This window comes from Sarcophilus harrisii, chromosome 2 (genome assembly GCF_902635505.1).
Source record: "Sarcophilus harrisii chromosome 2, mSarHar1.11, whole genome shotgun sequence".
Lineage (NCBI taxonomy): Eukaryota > Metazoa > Chordata > Mammalia > Dasyuromorphia > Dasyuridae > Sarcophilus > Sarcophilus harrisii.
In genome coordinates this window covers 582,497,536-582,516,002 of record NC_045427.1, presented here as the reverse complement: position 1 = coordinate 582,516,002, position 18,467 = coordinate 582,497,536, and the positions used below count along the sequence as shown (strand labels likewise).

The 18,467-nt window shown below is 34.4% G+C and overlaps 1 protein-coding gene across 2 annotated transcripts in view; it reads left to right on the top strand.

Annotated features, from left to right (window-relative positions):
• CPXM2 (carboxypeptidase X, M14 family member 2) overlaps positions 1–18,467 on the top strand; it is a 266,901-nt gene that overhangs the window by 92,641 nt on the left and 155,793 nt on the right. For both annotated transcript variants that reach the window (XM_031956005.1, XM_031956006.1), the window contains 2 exons: positions 806–915; positions 17,278–17,417. In XM_031956005.1, the coding sequence (XP_031811865.1) occupies positions 806–915; positions 17,278–17,417 (250 nt within the window). The remainder of the gene's footprint in view (positions 1–805; positions 916–17,277; positions 17,418–18,467) is intronic.

Genomic DNA, 18,467 nt, shown 5'->3' with positions numbered 1-18,467 from the left:
AGAGTCATAGGTGATTGAGCAATTTGCTTCTGAGGGAACCTGATTTTTAAGATCTCTGAGAAGGAGGCGGAAATAAAGGCAGGACCTATGGAGTGATGGGAAGAACTGGTGAAGAGCTTGGGGAAATGTCAGAGAGGAATCAAGGAGGAGTCAATTGGAATCCACCTGGCTGATCAGGTTCCAGAATTGTTTAAAGATATGCTAACTAATAGTCTTAGAGAGGATGATGCAATTAAGAGTTTCAGCCACACATTATTGAGACAATAGAGACTGATTAAGTGTTTCACTTCACATCATGCTATGCAAACAAGACAATCTGGGAAACTGACCTGATCATAGTTGACAGAGCAGCAGGATGACCTCTTTTTAGTAATTCCAGTGAATAAATTAGTTGTAGGGTTTACATCAACAGTAATATCCCATCATAAACATATACCACAATTTGTTTTTTGCCACTACAAAGAGAACTACTATAAGTATTTTAAAACATTTACATTATTTTCCTTTTCCCTACTCATCTTTGGAAATAGTGTTATTGCTAGATGAAAGGATATAAAAATTTTAATAACTTTGGTACCATAATATGAATCAGTTCACAGTTCTACCAACAGTAGATTAGTGTTCCAAATTTTCCACATCCCTTCCAACATTTGTCATTTCTCTTTCAATCATTTTAGTCAGTCTGATAGGTGTAAAATAATATCTCAAGGATTTAATTTGCTTTTCTCTATAATTTAAGTGGAATGGAAGAATATTTATAAAAATATTGTTTATCTTCATTTTTAACTAGACCTTTGCCTTCCAGGTTGTCCTCCCCTGGGTTTGGAAACATTAAAAATCACTGATTTCCAGCTGCATGCCTCAACAGTTAAGCGATATGGCTTGGGGGCTCACAGAGGCAGACTCAACATTCAGGTAACAGCCATAGTTTCCCTGACGAGTCAGAATGCTTTTTGTTGTTGTTGTTATTGTTGGTGGTAAAGATTATGATGATTATCTTTTATTTCTGAAGAGAGCCAGTGTATTATTTAATGTGAATAGACCATCTTTGGGATAGTCAGGAAGAAGCCCACATCCTGTTATAGAATAATGTGAAGTCACAGTCTATTGTTAATTCATTCATCCTGTCTCCAATCTAGTTAGCATCTTCAAAGACATTCATAACAACCTTGGAGATATCTTTAGATAGGTCTGGGACCTAGTAACAACTTTAGAGAAATCTTTAGACAGGTCTGGGATCTAGTCTGCCAGATGGATTCACCCTAATTCTCTGTCCCTCCTTCTTTATTTCCCACCTTTATACTTGGAAAACCCAAGGCTACATTTCCCCTATAAAAGATCTGGTTTAAATGAAGATCTTTGCTAAGTGGATTAAGCCCATTATGAGGTACTCTCCCTCATAGTGCCTTCCCATTATTCCTTATTCTGGCAAACTCTCTTTAGTCTGCTAAATTCCTCTATGAATCTAACCTGCCAGAGAGTGGTATGCTTAGGACACATAGAATATTCTTTAATGGATTATTCCAAACCTTTTTTCCTTTCTAAATATATGCCTGTAATTTTATTTCATATTTGCCTCTCCTGGTTCCTGTTTTACCTGCTATTTTTGGCTGTAACTTATTCCCCTACATAAATCTTCCTTTTTTGAATTTGTCATGTTTATTTTGAACTACATTTTAGTACCTAGATCTCATCATTATTGTTGTATATTATCCTTCTCTTCTTTCTTCTTTTCTTCCCTTTCTTTCCCCTTTTCCTCTTCTTTCCTCTCTTCCTCTTTCCCTTCCTTCTCCTCCTTCTTATTCTTCTCTGTTATATACATATGGAATGGAGAAAGAGAATAACAATAGTTTGGGGCTAGTTTCCTGTCTTAAACGTTCTAAACAACAGCTTGTATATGTAAAACAGGAACCCATTTGTTCCCTTTTGCAGGAACATATTTAGATAGTTAATATTTGGATTGTGCCAAGGGAGAGTGCATTTTTCAAGTTTATGTGGAAGAAGAACATGACTGGACACTCATTCCTCTATTCTCCTATCCCTAACCCAGAGTTTGGACTGGAAGTATATCCATTAATTACATATCAGATATCTATGTTCTATGAGTATACCACCCTATTAGGGATTCAGGATAGAATCCATTCCCCTCCCCAGTTTCCCTGCTATCTCTAAAGGGTAGAGTAACTCTTAGAAAATTTAGCTCTGTCCCACCAAATGCTTGTTTTATAAGACAATAACAGATAGTCAGCAAACTCTTATCTAATCAAGCAGTGAACAGAAATCAAGAAAGTTATACAGATAATAGAATAAACCAGACTATATGGATTCCATATCTCAGAAGAAACATAAAATCTTTGGGTAAATGGAAAATAATTTTAGGTATGTCTGCTTTTAATAACCTCTGGGGATACAAGTACTAGAAATCAAGAAGCATATTGGACAATCAGCTTTCCTAATCTTTCTTCAACTTTCCTGATTCCCATTAGCTATTCCAAAGTTTAAATCTCTACTTTAACTGTGTATCTCTTAATCCTTGCTTCTGTTTTGTCATGTAGAAGATGGTATTTTAACTGGGACTTGAAGAAAGTCATTTTAAGCCATAAAGCATAGGTGAAGAAAGAGAGAATTCTAAGTTTGAGGATGCCAGTGAATGTGGATAGAGTTGGTAGATAATGTATATTGGGTAAGGGACGTTAAGGAGGCTGGAATCACTGGATCACAGATTTCATATATATACATATATATATATATGTGTGTGTGTGTATACGTATATATATATATATATGTGTGTGTGTGTGTGTGTGTGTGTGTCTGTGTATGTATATGTATATATACATTAGATATAAGGTTGGAAGGGCCAGATTATTGAGGACTTTTGATGTCAAACAGATTTATTTTATAATTGGTCCTGGAAGTGATGGGGAGCCAATTAGAGTTTATTGAATCAGATGAAATGATGTGGTTTATCCTGAGTTTTGCTTTTGACAGTAAGGGGAAGATGGATTAGAATGAGTGGAAACATGGCAGGGAGATGAATTTGCAGACTATTACAATAGTAATGCATGAGGTGAGGTAAGGCATGAGGTGACAATGGCCTGGAACAAAGTGATGGCAACATCAGAAAAGAGAAATGTTCTTAATGAGAGACATTACAAAAATAAAATTGAGGGCACTTGACAACATTTTGCATATGAGAGATGAGAGATTTTAAACATCTGAGTATGACATCTGGGTTGCAAACCTGATTAACTGAAAGAATATAATATTCTTTTTGCTAAATTGTAGGTTTTGCTTGATCTGAGATAAGGATTGCCACCCCTGCTTTTTTTTTTTTTTTTTTAACTTCAGCTGAAGCATAGTAGTTTCTGCTCTAGCCTTTTACCTTTATTCTGAATGTATCACTCTTCTATAAATGTGTTTCTTGTAAACAACAAAATATAGAATTCTGGCTTTTAATGCAGTCTGTTATCTGCTTCCATTTTATGGTAGACTTCATCCCATTCACAGCACAGTTGAAATGATTAATTCTGTATTTCCCGCCATCTTGTTTTCCCAGTTATATTTTTCTCTTTCCTTTCCCCCTTTCCCTCCTCCCCAGTATTTTGCTTTTGACCATCCCCTCCTGAAACAGCCCTCCCCTTTCAGTCTCTTCCCCTTTCTTATACAATTCCCCTTCTATTTCTGTTCTCATTTCTATTACCTCCCCTTTTTCTTTCCCCTTTCCCTCCTATTTGTCTATAGAGTGAGACAAACTTCTCTGTAAAGCTAAATGTGTCTAATATTCTCTCTTTGAGCCAAACTTGATCATAGTAAGATTCCCCCAATTCTCATATCTTTCCCTTTTTCCTCTTAATCATATTGTCTTTTTTGGCTCTCCATGAGATGTAATTTACCCAATTTTAACCCCATTTTCCTCATCTTTCAGTAGAATCACCTTTCCTCCTCTAATCTCCCTTTTTTTTATATCATCACAATAAAATCAAATTATAACTTCACCCTCTAAATATACCTGTAACAGAGATACAGATCTTAAGAATTAAACGTGTCATCTTCCCATACAGGGATATATATTTTTTAACTTTTAAAAGTTTTTTTTCTTTCCTTTTTGCCTTTTAATGCTTGAGTTCTGTATTTGCAGATCATATTTTCTGTTCAGCTCTAGTCTTTGCATTAGAAATAAATGAAATTCACCTGTTTCATTGAATGTCTAACTTTTTTCCTTGAAAGTTAATGCTCAAATTTTCTGGATATTTGATTCTTGGCTTCAATCCAAGTTCCTTTTCCTTTCAGATTATCAAATTCCATGTCCTTTTATCCTTTAAAGCAGAAGCTGCTAGATTCTGAATAATCTTGCTTGTGGCTCCTCAATATTTGAATTGTTTCTTTCTGGCTCCTTGCAATATTTTCTCCTTGATTTGGTAATTCTTAAATTTAGCTCCAATGTTCCCTGGAGTTTTCATTTTGGAGTCTCTTTTAAGAGGTAATCTGTGAATTCTTTCAATGGCTATTTTACCCTCTGATTCTAGGACATCAGGAAAGTTTTCCTTGATGATTTCCTGAAAGTTGATATCTAGACTCTTTTTTTAGTCATGGTTTTCAGGAAGTCCAATAACTCTTAAGGTGTCTCTCCTAGATCTATTTTCTAGGTTAGTTGTTTTTCCCATGAGTTATTGTATATTTTCTTCTATTTGTTTTCATCTTTTTTTTTAATTTTGTTTAACTGATTCTTGAATTCTCATTGAGTCATTAACTTCTATTTGTTCAATTCTAATTTTTAATGAATTATTTTCTTTAGTTAGCTTTTTTATCTTCTTTTACATTTGGCCAGTTTAGCTTTTAAGTGAGGTGTTTCTTCATTGTATTTTTTTTTTCCCATTTCACAAATTCTGTTTTTCAATGAATTGGTTTCTTTTTTCATATCTATTTTGTAAGGATTTATATGCTTTTTCCATTTCATCAAATTTATTTTTAAGGAGTTTTCTTCAGATAATTTGTTTTCCAAATGCAATTGCCTACTTTTCATTTTCTTTCCCCATTTTTCTTCTAACTCTTTTTAAAAAACTTTTTGAATTGCTCCAAGAGAGCCTTGTGTGATGAGGACCAACTCATATCATCCTTTCGGGCTTCATCTGGAGATGATTTGCCTTTAGGATTCTCAGGATTTGAAGTCTGTTCTTCTCTTTCTCCATAAAAGGTATCTACAATCAGTGTTCTTTTGCTTTTTTGCTCATATTTTTTAAAGCTTGAGGTCTGCTCTTAGGGTAGAGGGAAGATTGTGTCAAACTTCCTCTACAGGTGACAGCCACTGTAGGTTGCCCTGGGACCAGTGTTGCTGACTAACTTCTGATGCTGGAGAGGTGTGGCCTAGTCACTTGTTTTTCTGGGGTCCAGAGGCTATTTGCCTTTTATATTTGTATTGGATGTCTCACAGCTAATCTGCTAATCCACTGGCTTGTAACCCAGATCAGAGTGGCCTAAGAGTCTCTCAGTAGATTCCCTGAATGCATGGAAGCTAAAATTCCCTGGCCTGCACTATGTCTGTGCTCAGCTGCCTCCCCACCTGCCTGATTGAAACAGACCTTTTCTGAAGTTCTTCTAAAGTATCTTGTGCTGGAAATTTGTTACACTCCAAATTTCTGTGGGTTCTATCATTCTAAAACCAGTTCTGAGGCTTGATTTGGTGTTGATCTGAGGAATACTAGGTGGCTCTCAGATAAAAATGTGTCTACTCTCCACCATTTTGGGTCTAACTCCACCTGCAAATTCTTTTGAGACACCCTTTTTCATCAGTCTGTGAAACCAACTTTTTGGGGTTTCCTGAGCCTCAGGACTCCCATTATATACTTTATAGGCTGTACCGTACTTGTTGTTGCTCTAATAAAATGTTCTATCTTTATATCTATGCTTTTACACTAGCTATTCCCCCATTTCTGGAATACTCAGTGTCTTCCTTTCCTCCCCTTAGCTTCCCTGGCTTTTTTCAAGAATCAAGTAAAATTTTAGCTTCTGCAGGAGACCTTTTCAGGTGCCCTTATTCTATTGCCTTCCTTCTTGGATTACTTTTCATTTACTCTGGATATATATCTTGTATTAATTACTTACACTCTGTCTCCCCCATTATAATGGAAGATCCTTGAAAGCAGACAGAATTGATGCCTTTTTTTTTTTTTTTTTTTTGTATCCCTACTATTTAGGACAGTGCCTGACACATAGTAGACTGACAACATTTAATGATCCTTTCTAATAGAACATTATTTGTGTTTTTCATGTAGGTTTACTGAATAAACACAAACTTTGGATTTCATCAGTGTGTTTCATTTTACCCCCAATGTTCAGTATCTGAGATTTCTCAAAGATTAAAGCAAGAGATCAATTTCAGAAACACAGAAATAGTTTTGTCTCTCATGCATACAATTATTCTTCCTTCTCCCAGAATCCTTTTACATTAAACTCATTTGTGATACTATGATCTCATTTAGAAAGTTATAATTGGTTTCATCAGTCCTTAGAATAGAGACAGGCTGGTTGGAAATTGGCATCCCAAACCTCAGACACACATTTTCTGCACTGACCTCTACAATCACATATCTATCACCAGCCTGCCTGTACATGGATATTTATATAAGATTTGCATTCAAATGGACTGTTTGATTTATTGATCTTCCTCTTCCTCTACCCCTCCTATTCCTAAGAAGATAGCCAGTGGTTTTATATTTATCTTAAGCTACTAGGTACTTCAGAAAGATATTGTCAATTTTTAAGTGATTTAATATTCATTAAGTTTGAGACTATTTTGATTTGGTACAGTAACCCTTAATGTCCTGAAAGATCAAGCTTTAAAAATTGTTTAGAATAATGATCTGCATATAGAAGGTATTTAATAAATCATTGATTTTGTTGGATAGAATATTCAAGGTTTTTGAAAATTATGGTAAGATCTTGTTATGGAATTTGAAGGGGAGCTTTTATCATAATTGAAACATCTAGACAGTGGGGCAGCAGTCAGGATAATATCAATAATTCATATGTACAGAGAACTTTATGGTTAAAAAATCCTTCCCTCCCAACAAACCTATTAGGTAAGTGGTACCATTATGATGATCCTCATTTTACAGTTAAGAAAACTGAATCTCAAACTAGTGAGTTTTCTCAAATATTTAAGTTAGTCATACTTGGTGCTGAGATTCAAGTCCGAGTCTTTTGAGTCAGTTACGATACCACACTACACCCTAAGCCATCATCTTTGCTACTGTTGTTGAAGTTCAAAAGGACACCCCAAAATAATGGGGATGCAAGCCAGTATCACATGGTATCTCAAAAGAATTTGCAGGCTTGAACTCAAATCAAGAGGCAAAGTTTATTGTAATTGTAATGCAATGTAATTAAAGCAGGCTAAGTTCCAAAAGGATTTAGCAAAGAATCAGGTGAAAGAAGATAAATTTATAGGGCAAAGTTAAAAAGATCAGAGCTTCATGTTACTTATTTTCTAATTTTATGGCTTACAGATAGGTTAGAGGGGTGATCTATTCACTGTTGCCTCAGGAACTTGGGTTCTTACTGACCAATTGATTATCAGTCTGATGGTCAGTAATGTTTGTAGGACTATCGTAAGGCCAGAAGACTTTAGAATCATTGACAGATTGTTAGAACAATAGCACTCTAAGGTCAGGGGACCTCAGGAGCACTGCTATGTTTCCCCTAGAGTCTGTATCCCATTATTATTAATAAACAGAAATACAACTATTAAATTATATATTGTCTTTGATCTTGAGAAAGAATAAATTAGTAATTTTGTAGGACATGAGAAAAAACATAAACACTTTTATTCTGTTTTTTTTTTAACATAATAATATGGTCAAAGTTATTTAATATTAGTATTTTATATTTTTTGACCTCTTGAAATAACTCAGTTTGGCTTATATTCTATTGCAATTCACTCTCCATTTATCCAAAGGAAATTTTTTGGAGTAACATTCCCTGTCCCACCCCAGTCATCTTGGAGAACAGAAGGAAAGATATAGTAGTTCCTATTTTCCAGAGTGGTTGTGAGGTCCATGTGAGACAATGTGTGTAAAATGATTTGCACATTTAAAGTGCTGTATTAGTGATGTCTTTTCTTTTTCCGTATTCTTTGAACTCTAAAGTGCTTCTGGCATTATAGTCTGTTAGGAATAGCAGATAGAATTGTACAATAAGAAGGAAATACAAGCCATATTCACACTTTCATTCCTCTCTGGAGTCTGTTCCTGATTCTCTTTTCCAGTTCCTTTTATGTTATGTCTTTTCTTCTTCCATTCGAAAGTAACTTCCTTAACCATAGGAACTGACTTGCCTTTTGTTTATATTTGTACATTTATTAGCACACTGCCTAAGACAGAGCAAGTACTTAAAATTGGTTGTTATTGTTGAAACAATTACAGAGAGAGACAGAGGCAGAGACAGTAAGACAGCAAGATAGACAAGAGACAGAGACAGACAGAGAGACACATAGAGACAGAGAGAGAAACAGAGAGAGACAGAGAAATTTAGGAGACTTTCTTCCTAGGGTATTTCCTAGGGTCACAAGGTGGGGAACTCCTTACCTGATATTTTAAAGATTTCTGATTGAGCTGTCCAAGGGACTTCTTTATAGCATAACCTTCCCACCTTTGGTGCTAGAAGATGAGTAAAAGGAGTTCCTCATGGAAATTTGGAAGCATGAGGTCCTCTCACCTAAGTTGTTCTTCTGGTAGTAAAATCCTGGGAGAAGTAAACTTTAAAAGTGGTCTTTGTCTTATATACTACTCAGAAGAAGATAGGTAAATAGTTATGTATATATGTATATGTATGTATGTGTTCAATAATTATTAGACTTATTCTTCCTATAATTCCCAGGCTCAGACTTATTTCTCATCTCTATCAACGCTATACTGCTTTATTATTACAAGAAAATTCATTTGTATTATGGTGTAAGTATTTCTCATTTTAAATTCTTTGAAATCTGCCTTCAGCCTTTCTTTCCAGGTTGAATGTATAATAGCTTCTCTTACCCCAGTTCAACCAACTTGACCTCTTTGCTCCTCTCTCTATATAGCTATATATGTGTGTGTGTGTGTGTGTGTGTGTGTGTGTGTGTGTGTGTGTGTATGTGTGTGTGTGTGTGTGTGTGTGTGTGTGTATTCCAATCTCTATGTTTTTTTTTTTTTTTGCCTAGGCTGTCCTTCATGCCAGGAATGATATTTTTCTCAACATTACTTCTTAAACACCTAACTTTACGTCTCAGTTCAAGTGACACCACCAGAAAGCTTTTCTTGATTCCATGAGTTATTATAAGTTGCATCCCTTCCCAACCTCTTAATATTTCTTTTGAATGTATCTTGTTTTTCTTCTTACTGCACTTGTATCTGCCACCCTTGCAAATTGCTTTACATTCATTGTCTTATCTGAACTTCACAACTACCCTGGGAAGTAGGGATTACCATATTATTCTCTGGGATAGAGTGGAGTGAGGAAGTATTATTTTAGAAAATTTCCTTTAGGAAAGGGAGAATGAATTGCAAAAGATTCTTTCCAAGAATTAAGTGATACCTGACTCTTCTTAGGAAACTTTATATCCCTTGTCATTCTTTCCAGGAATCTGTTAAGGCTAAAAAGAATAAGCATACTCTTTGATCTGGGCTGTCCTTTTTCAATCATTATTCAAAACCCACCTTGAGATTGACTCTGTCTTTATCACCTAATCTTATTCCTAGTCACATATTTCTATACTAGTAAGCACTCCAGCCCTTGTTCGCATATTTGGTGACTATATATACTGCTAACCTGGAATCAAGATTGTGTTCAAATCTCAACCTCACACACTCTAACTAGCTGTGGTAACCTGAGCAAACAAATCCTTTGAACTGTTTCCTTTAGTCCTCTCATCTGCAAGATGGAGATGTTTTTAGAGCAATCTAGGAACCTTAAAATAGCATGTGAATGCTAGTTATACAACTAGTTTTGCATTGATATTTTCAGACTTGAGGGAAAAACATGCTATTGAAAATTGATCATGTGTACTGCAAGTGGAAAATGTGTTCAAGACTAAACTATGATCTTCTTTGAAGCATGTTTATAAAAAACTAAAATGCAAATGTGAAAACTTAATATAGAATAAAGATGAGAGATTATACTTGAATTGAAGTTAATATTGATCCAATCTAGTAGTATTTGGATCATTATATTGATTATAGGTAGTATTAATAGCAAGATATGATTGACTGTAATTGAGTTTATTTGAATTGCAATGTAAGTTAAAATTAAAACAGATCAATTTCAGAAAAATGATATGCACTTTAGTATACTCAAGTTACTAGTTTTTGAGGCAGTATAAACAGCCTTGATAAAGCTTTATACAACTAGATAATCCAGTAATTCTAAAGGTTTATTTTTGTTTGACATATTATTTGTAGTGTGCTTTCTAGAGCCCCCAAATTGGGGGGGCAAAATGTACTATGCTTTCTAGAGCCCCCACACAAGGTGCCAAAATATACCATCCAGACTAGCTCTCGGAGGATCTCAGGACCAGGCCAAATCCTTGGTCTTAGAGGAGGAATGAAGAAGCAGGGGACCCATGAGACTGGTCAAAGATGGAGTCCCTTTATTTTAAGTCCTCTCACTCCCTAAATATCTTAGTATGATTACATCACCACAGCACATTGAACATGTGCCAACTATAGAACCATTACATTACCACATCACTATAGCACACTGTGCAAGTGCTAATTATAAGCACCCTGCTGTTGACATGTAAATACCTCTTTACTGTAAGTATCCCTTGCTTCAAGTAGAACACAGGTGGTCTGGACTTCTCAGGAAAGCCGAGAGCCCTTAGGGGAGATAGGGAGCCAAACCAGAAATTGTCAGCAGGTTCCCTCTGGGCTGAAGGTTTTATATCTTACCCAGAGTTCCCCCACTATCTGCAGCCCTCTGCAATTATTCATTTAAAATTTATTATAAAATTCTATTAAATTGTAGACTGATATTAAATTTTAAGTGATCTTCAACATTGTTCTAGGGAACAAGTGATATAGTATACAAAGTTTTATACAGAATGATCTTATATCAATATCTAGCCCCTAAGAAAAAATTAATTTCAACTGTAAAAACAACTGATACCAACCTGAAACCTCAGCTGTGTCCTTCTAAAGCAATGTATGCTAATGCTAACACTCTTGGTATGAAGCTGAATTGTTAGTATAAAGCTTTGTATTTAAAAGGAATTATCTATGGGGCATGCTATTGTTATAAAACTCCTTTAACAATTCAACTTAGACTAAAGTGTGTTGTCTATCCAGTTTCAAGTAAATAACAATTTAATTGACAAATTATGTGGTAGTTGGAACATTTAAGACTAGTTGTAGGTTAATAAACCTAAATTGATATATATATATATATATATATATATACATAGGGTTGGGAAAGCAATATCAGTGCCCTATATAGCTTAACATCCACAACAGCTGTAACTAGTTCAAATTTCCCTTTAACATAATGTAGAAAACAAATCAAAACAAAACAAAACAAAACAAAAACAAACAACAAACAAACCTTTAAAGATAAACCAAAGAAACACAATATGTCTCATATGGCTTATACTTTATTTTGTAAAGCATCTTGCAGATGCATTCTTCTGTAACTCCTAAATACCTGATTCATTGAAGAATTTCCTTTCTAATTCATCAATGCAAACTTAAGTTGGCTGAAGTAATTTATCAAAGTATTATTATGTTTTGGTACTAAGAAAGTGACTTTTCAATAAAACTATTGAAATGCAAAAAAAAAAAAAAAAAAATGCTACCTATATGTTCTTGCTTCCATTTTACCCTGACCTGACAGTTAATTAGTCTGTTAAATTCCCATGATCTCCAACATTACTTCTATTAGTTACACACACAAGGGAATGTAGTATGAGAGAGAAGGAGAATATGATCATGTTCTTCTGACTATTAATCTCTGGGATTCATAATTCTGAAATCCTTCTTTCTTATCACAAGCTTCTGTGCTTAAATATTTCTCCCCAAATCCAGTCCATCTTCAATGATACTTCTTAAGTGATTTTCCTAGAGTGCATATCTGACTGTAATTTGATCCCTCCCCATTCCCTAATATTTACAGGGTCAACTATAAAGTTCTCTGCATGGTTTTTAAAGACCTTTAACAACCTGAAAGCATCCTGCCTTTTCTAATACTTTACTTACATCCATATATTATATTTTTTGTAGTTTTTTAAAAAGAAATTAAAATACACATTAATTTATTCATCACATTGGAAGAGAAATATCAGAGCAAAGGGGAAAAACCATGGGAGAGATTAAAAAAAAAACAACAGAAAAAATAAGTGAACATAGCATGTGTTGATTTACAATTAGTCTCCTTAGTTCTTTATCTGAATACAATTGGCATTTTCTGTCCAAAGTCTATTGGAACTGCTTTGGGTCACTGAACCATTGAAAAGAACCTTTAAATGTTTGGTAGATTTCACTTGTGAATCCATCTGGCTCTAGAGATTTTTTTCTTAGGAAGTTCATTAATGGCTTGTTCAATTTTTTTTTTCTAAAATAGGACTATTCAATGGGACTATATTTATTTCTTCTTCTGTTAATCTGGATAGTTTATATTTTGGAATTATTCATCCTTTTCAGTTAAATTGTCAGACTTGCTGCCATACAGTTGGACAAAATAGTTCCTAGTTATTGCTTTAATTTCTTTGTCATTAGTGGTATGTTCACCCTTTTCATTTTTGATGCTGGTGATTTTTTTTTCCTTTTTCTAATCAAATTATCCAAAGGTTTATCTATTTTGTTGGGCGTTTTTTCATAAAACCAATGGTTAATTTCATCTATTAGTTCAATAGTTTTTTTAGTTTCAATTTTATTAATCTCTCCTTTGAGTTTCAGAATTTCTAATTTGGAATTTATTTGGTGGTTTATAACTTTTTCTTTTTCTAGCTTTTTTAGTTGCATACCCAATTTATTTATCTCCTCTTTCTCTATTTTATTCATGTAGCTATTTAGAGATATAAAATTTGCTGTGAGAACTGCTTTGGCTGCATCCCATACTCTTTGGTATGTTGGCTCATTATTGTCCTCTTAGATGAAATAATGAATTGTTTCCATGATTTGTTGTTTGGCTTCTCATTCTTTAGAATTAGATTATTTAATTTCCAATTGTTTTTATCTTTTTTTGCTGCACTTTTATTAAACATAATTTTTATTGCATTGTGGGCTGAAAAGGAAGCATTTAATATTTCTGCCTTTCTGCATTTGATTGGGAGGTTTTTAATTCTCTAATACATGGTCAATTTGTGTGAAGATGCCCATGTATTGGTAAGAAAAAGGTGTATTCTTTTATGTCCCTATTCAGTCTTCTCCAGAGGTTTATCATATTTAGGTTGTCAAGGATTCTATTAACCTCCCTAGTTTCTTTCTTTTTTATTTTGTGATTAGATTTGCCTGATTCTGGAAGGGGAAAGTTGAGGTCCCCCACTAGTATAGTTTTGCTATCTATTTTTTCCTGTAACTGGCTCAATATTTTCACTAGGAATTTGGCTGCCCTAATACTTGGTGTATACACATTTAGTATCATTACTACTTCATTGTTTAAGATTCCCTTTATCAATTTTATACTTTCCTTCCTTATCTCTTTTAATAAGATCTGTTTTTCTTTTGTTTTATGTGAGATCAGAATCACTACCTTTGTTTTGTTTTTACTTCAGCTAATGCAAAATATTTTCTGTCTTTTATCTTTACTCTGTAGGTGTCTCTGTGTCAAATATGTTTCTTGTAAACAATATATTATGGGATTCTGTTTTTTTTTTAAACCACTCTGCTATTTGCCTTCATTTTATAGTTCATTCCATTCACATTCACAATTATGATTAGTAGAACTGTATTACCCTCCATCATATTTTCTCCTTTGTATATACTTTTGTTCTCTCTTTCCACCCTTTCCTTAATGGTGGTGTGTTGTTGTTGTTGTTGTTGTTTTTGCCCACTGCACCCAATACTTTATCTTCTTGATTGAAAGTGTCTTACTTCATTGAAGTGCTATTGCCTCCCCTGAAAGATGATGCCAAGTCTCACTGAATAGTTAATTCTTGGTTGTAACCCCAGGTCCTTTGCCTTCTGGAAGATGATATTTTAAGCCCCCTGATCTTTTATTGGAGAAAGTGCCAGATCCTGGGCATTCCTGTTTCTCCTTGATATATAAATTATTTTTATCTGGCAGCTTGCAATATTTTTTCCTTGAAATTGTAGTTCTGGAGTTTTGCAACAATGTTCCTTGGGGTTTTCCTTGTGGGATCTCTGGAAAACCAGAGGGGATCAATGGATTCTTTTAATGAGGATTTCCCACTCTGTTTCTATAATATTGGGGCACTTTTCCTTAATGATTTCTTGAAGAATGCTTCCCAGGCCTTTTTTTTTTTTTTTTTTTTTTTTAGTCATGGCCTTCAGATAAGCCAGTAATTTTAAAATTATCTCTTTTGGATCTATTGTCCAGGTTGTCTGTTTTTCCAATGAGGTATTTCACATTTTCTTTCATTCTTTCCATTCTTTTTAGTATGTTTGACTGATTCTTGCTTTCTTGCAGGGTCATTAGTTTCCATTTGCCCTGTTTTGGTTTTTAATGTGTGTTTTTCTTCACCTTGCTTTTTATTTCTTTTTTCCATTTGGTACTTTTTAGGGAGTTTTTTTCTTCAGACAATTTGTTGTGATTAAGACCCATTCACTGGCATTCCCCAAATCTATCTTAGCTGAGCTAAGCATCCTTTTCATCTCAGTGAGACTGACCTTTCTTGAAGTTTTTTCCAATTTATCTTGAGCTGGAGAGTGGTTTCATTCCATCAGACTCTGTTCAAAGGCTTGCTTTGATGGGGTTTTCAAGGGAAACTGGGAGAGCTTGAGCAGCTTCCTGGCTTTATTCAACCATCTTGACTCCACTCATGGAATCCTATTCACATATTCAAATATCCAATAACGTTCAGACTCTGTATAGTGGCTGTCTTACATGTTTGGAATGCCCTCCCTTCTCCTCAATTCAAATCCCGTCTTTTCCAAGAAGCTTTTCTTACTCTTCCCTTTCCCTTACACCCATACTGCTAGTGATTCCCTTTAAGATTACTTTTATTTACATTGTATTTGGTATGGACCTGGTTTTTGAATTTTTGTGTTTTTTTTTTTGAATGTTGCTTTCCATCATCCATTAGATTGCAAAATTCTTGAGGATAAAGGCAATAGTTTTGCTTTTCTTAGAATCCCCATTGTTTAGTAAAAGTATTTGGAACAAAATAAACTTCAGAAAAAGTATTTGTTGACTGCCTGAGCTCATAACCCTTCCTGTGTTGCTACTTATTTACTTTCAAAGGCTTGTGGTTCTTTGCCATTAGAATGGAAGGCTTTCCCTTATTAGACTATAAGCTCATAGTAAGAAGGGATGTTTTTCTTCTTGGTACCAGTTTCCTCAATGCTTATTTGCACAATGTTTATCATGTAGAAATGTAATAAATATTTGGGACTGACTTATTCACCTGTGTACTATTGTGTCCCTGTTACTTGACAGCCAAGTTTAATAGACAAATAAGGGATAACATCAAAGCATTTTATGGCTTTGATTGAATTACATATTGGGCCATTTACCAAGTCTGCCTGAGTTATATAAATGGTTACTGAAGGGACTGGCAGGGTTGATAAATGGTCCTGTAGGATTGGATAAAATGAATATTGTTTCAACTTTCAAAAAAGGTAAGAATGTGGTTTTCTTATTGCAGAGTGATCTTGATTTTGAATTTTGGAAAAAAAGCTATAATATTTAATTACTATTTATAAAAGATAGTGAGCATAATTATTATGGCTCTATCAAGCACAGATCATACTAATGTAACCACTTTTCCATCGTTGACAGTGTTACCAGACAATATTGAGAACTACCCTTAAAATCAGATTCAAGTTCAGATTAAAGCCATATATGCTGGCTAAATGACCCTGGATAATTCATATAGACTCTTAATCCTCCAGCCAATTCTCTAATATAGGGGTTTCAAATATTTTTTGCTGCTGATACTTTTTTACTTTCAGTAAATTGAACTTTCCATATCCCATATGCAAATGAAAGGAAACAAATTCTAGAATTCACTGTGCATGTATACAAGAGAAATAATATAAAGAGATCAATTAATTATTCACAAATCTTTATTTGGTATATACTTTTTATATAATAAGTTTATAAATATTTGAAAATCTTGAGGCTTTTTTCCTGCTTGGCTCCAGATGAATTAAGAGAACTAGGAAAAATGAGTGAAAATTATAGACACATTTAGATTTATTGTAAAGGGAAAAAAAAATCCCAACAATTAAAGCTGTCTCAAAGTAGAATGGAGTGGAATGGTGGTAATAGTGGGTTCCTTTAACCAGAGGTCTTCAAACAAAGACTTATCACTGTTTACCAAGCATGCTGAAGATACTTTTCATGGTCAGATAGACTAAGTGACCTTCTGAGGTCTTTTCAATCTCTGAAAATTTTTTTTTAGTTCTGAATGATGCCTACAGTAACTGAAGGTTATCATTGTTGTGATCCCTCTAAAATGGCCATTTGCCAAGTATTAATTCTAAATTTATTCAGTTTTGCAAACCCACATTAAGAATGCTCCTTAGAAATTGATCTTAAGAATGCTTGAAGTGCTTAAAGATAAAAAGATAAAAGCAGCAAAAACTTTATTTCTGAAATGCAGATGAATGTCTCCTTAGTATACAAAATCATTCTTTCTCTCTGAAATAGGTGGGATCTTTAGACTGAAGTCAATTGGAGAGCTTTGCTTTGTATCCATATATCTTGGCAACTTGATTCAAGCAATGGCATCATTGTTTCCCCCAAAATGTAGATTGTTATGGGAAAAATCTACTAGTATTCCTTCTATTCGTTTAGCTTACGAACTCCTGCCAAGGGAATCTTTGGGTGGTAATAGTAGCTGATATTTAGCTTGCCAAATGATCCAATTAAATGCTAATCCAGTAAATATAAACCCTACAAGAGAGAATTTAAAATTAGGCTCTCATATGGGACAAACAACAGATATGTAGCACCAAAAAATTTCCATGATGACATGCAACAAAGTGTATGGGGAATAAGGATTTTTAAGTCATTGCCTCACAATCCCTTTCTTCTTCCCCTCATATACATGTATACATTTGTCTCCCATCTTTTTAATGGTTGAGTTCAGATTCTCTTGGATTTCTGAAAACACTTTTGTCTTTCTTTCAGGCAGGTATTAATGAAAATGACTTTTATGATGGAGCTTGGTGTGCAGGAAGAAATGACCTTCACCAGTGGATTGAAGTTGATGCCAGGAGGCTGACCAAATTCACAGGTGTTATCACACAAGGAAGGAACTCACTTTGGTTGTGAGTATGGTGCAATGTTTTTTTTTTTTAAATTCATTCTCCTGGGGCACAAAAATTCCAAAATTCATATGAAAAGGAGCAGAGAAGGAGAACAAAGAGGAATATTTGGCCTGGATAAATGAGAGTGGGTGATAGGAGAATAGAAAGTAGGCCATATAGCAGGAACTCATGTACAGTATTTACTGAACATAAACATGAAGTTGTTGTACATGTTGAGTCTGAAATGCCAGGAGCACAAAAACCACGCATTTAGATCCATTTTAGCATTTAATAACAGATTAGTTCTCTGATTTAGCAGAGGCCCCCACACAGACACACCACATTGGAGCTGCTGTTGTTCAGTTCTTTGGATATTATCCAATATTTAGTGATTAGCCTGTTGGCAGTCATACTAGAACCTAATTATAATTTACTGATGAGATTTGCTTTAATTCCTGGAAGGTCACCAATAACAAGTAGATTATGATCAGATAAGTGATTTTTAGAGGCCAAATTCATATAGAATTATCTACCATTGGAGTCATTTTTCCTACAGTGACTCATCATATACTTTAATTAGATTTCAATTAACCATCACAAGTATTTTTCATATCAGAGTCCTCATACAGGAACTATATGAATTTGTGTATATTGATCTCTGTATGATTTGGATATTATCATTAAATTTCTGAAACCAAGAATGATGAAAGCAAAATGTCTTTTGCAGGATGTATTTTGGGATTGGTAAGTATACTAGTAAAATATAGTGAGTTGAGGACCAAAGAAAAAAGTTGAGATTTCAGAATGGGACATTTGAAAAGAGGAGAGGGATAAACATGGATCCATAGTTCCTGGATGTCAAGCAGAAAATGTTCAGGATTTGGAGACAGAGCACTTGGATTTGAGTCCTGCTTCACCTATTTACTACCTATATAATCTATGGCAAGTTACTGCTCATTTTTAATGTAAAAAGGTTAGAGTAGATGCCTTCCAAAGTTCCTCCCAGCTTGGAATCTATTATCCTGTGATCCTTGGAATAGGAGTAGGTTGAGTTACTTATATGGAGCAGTG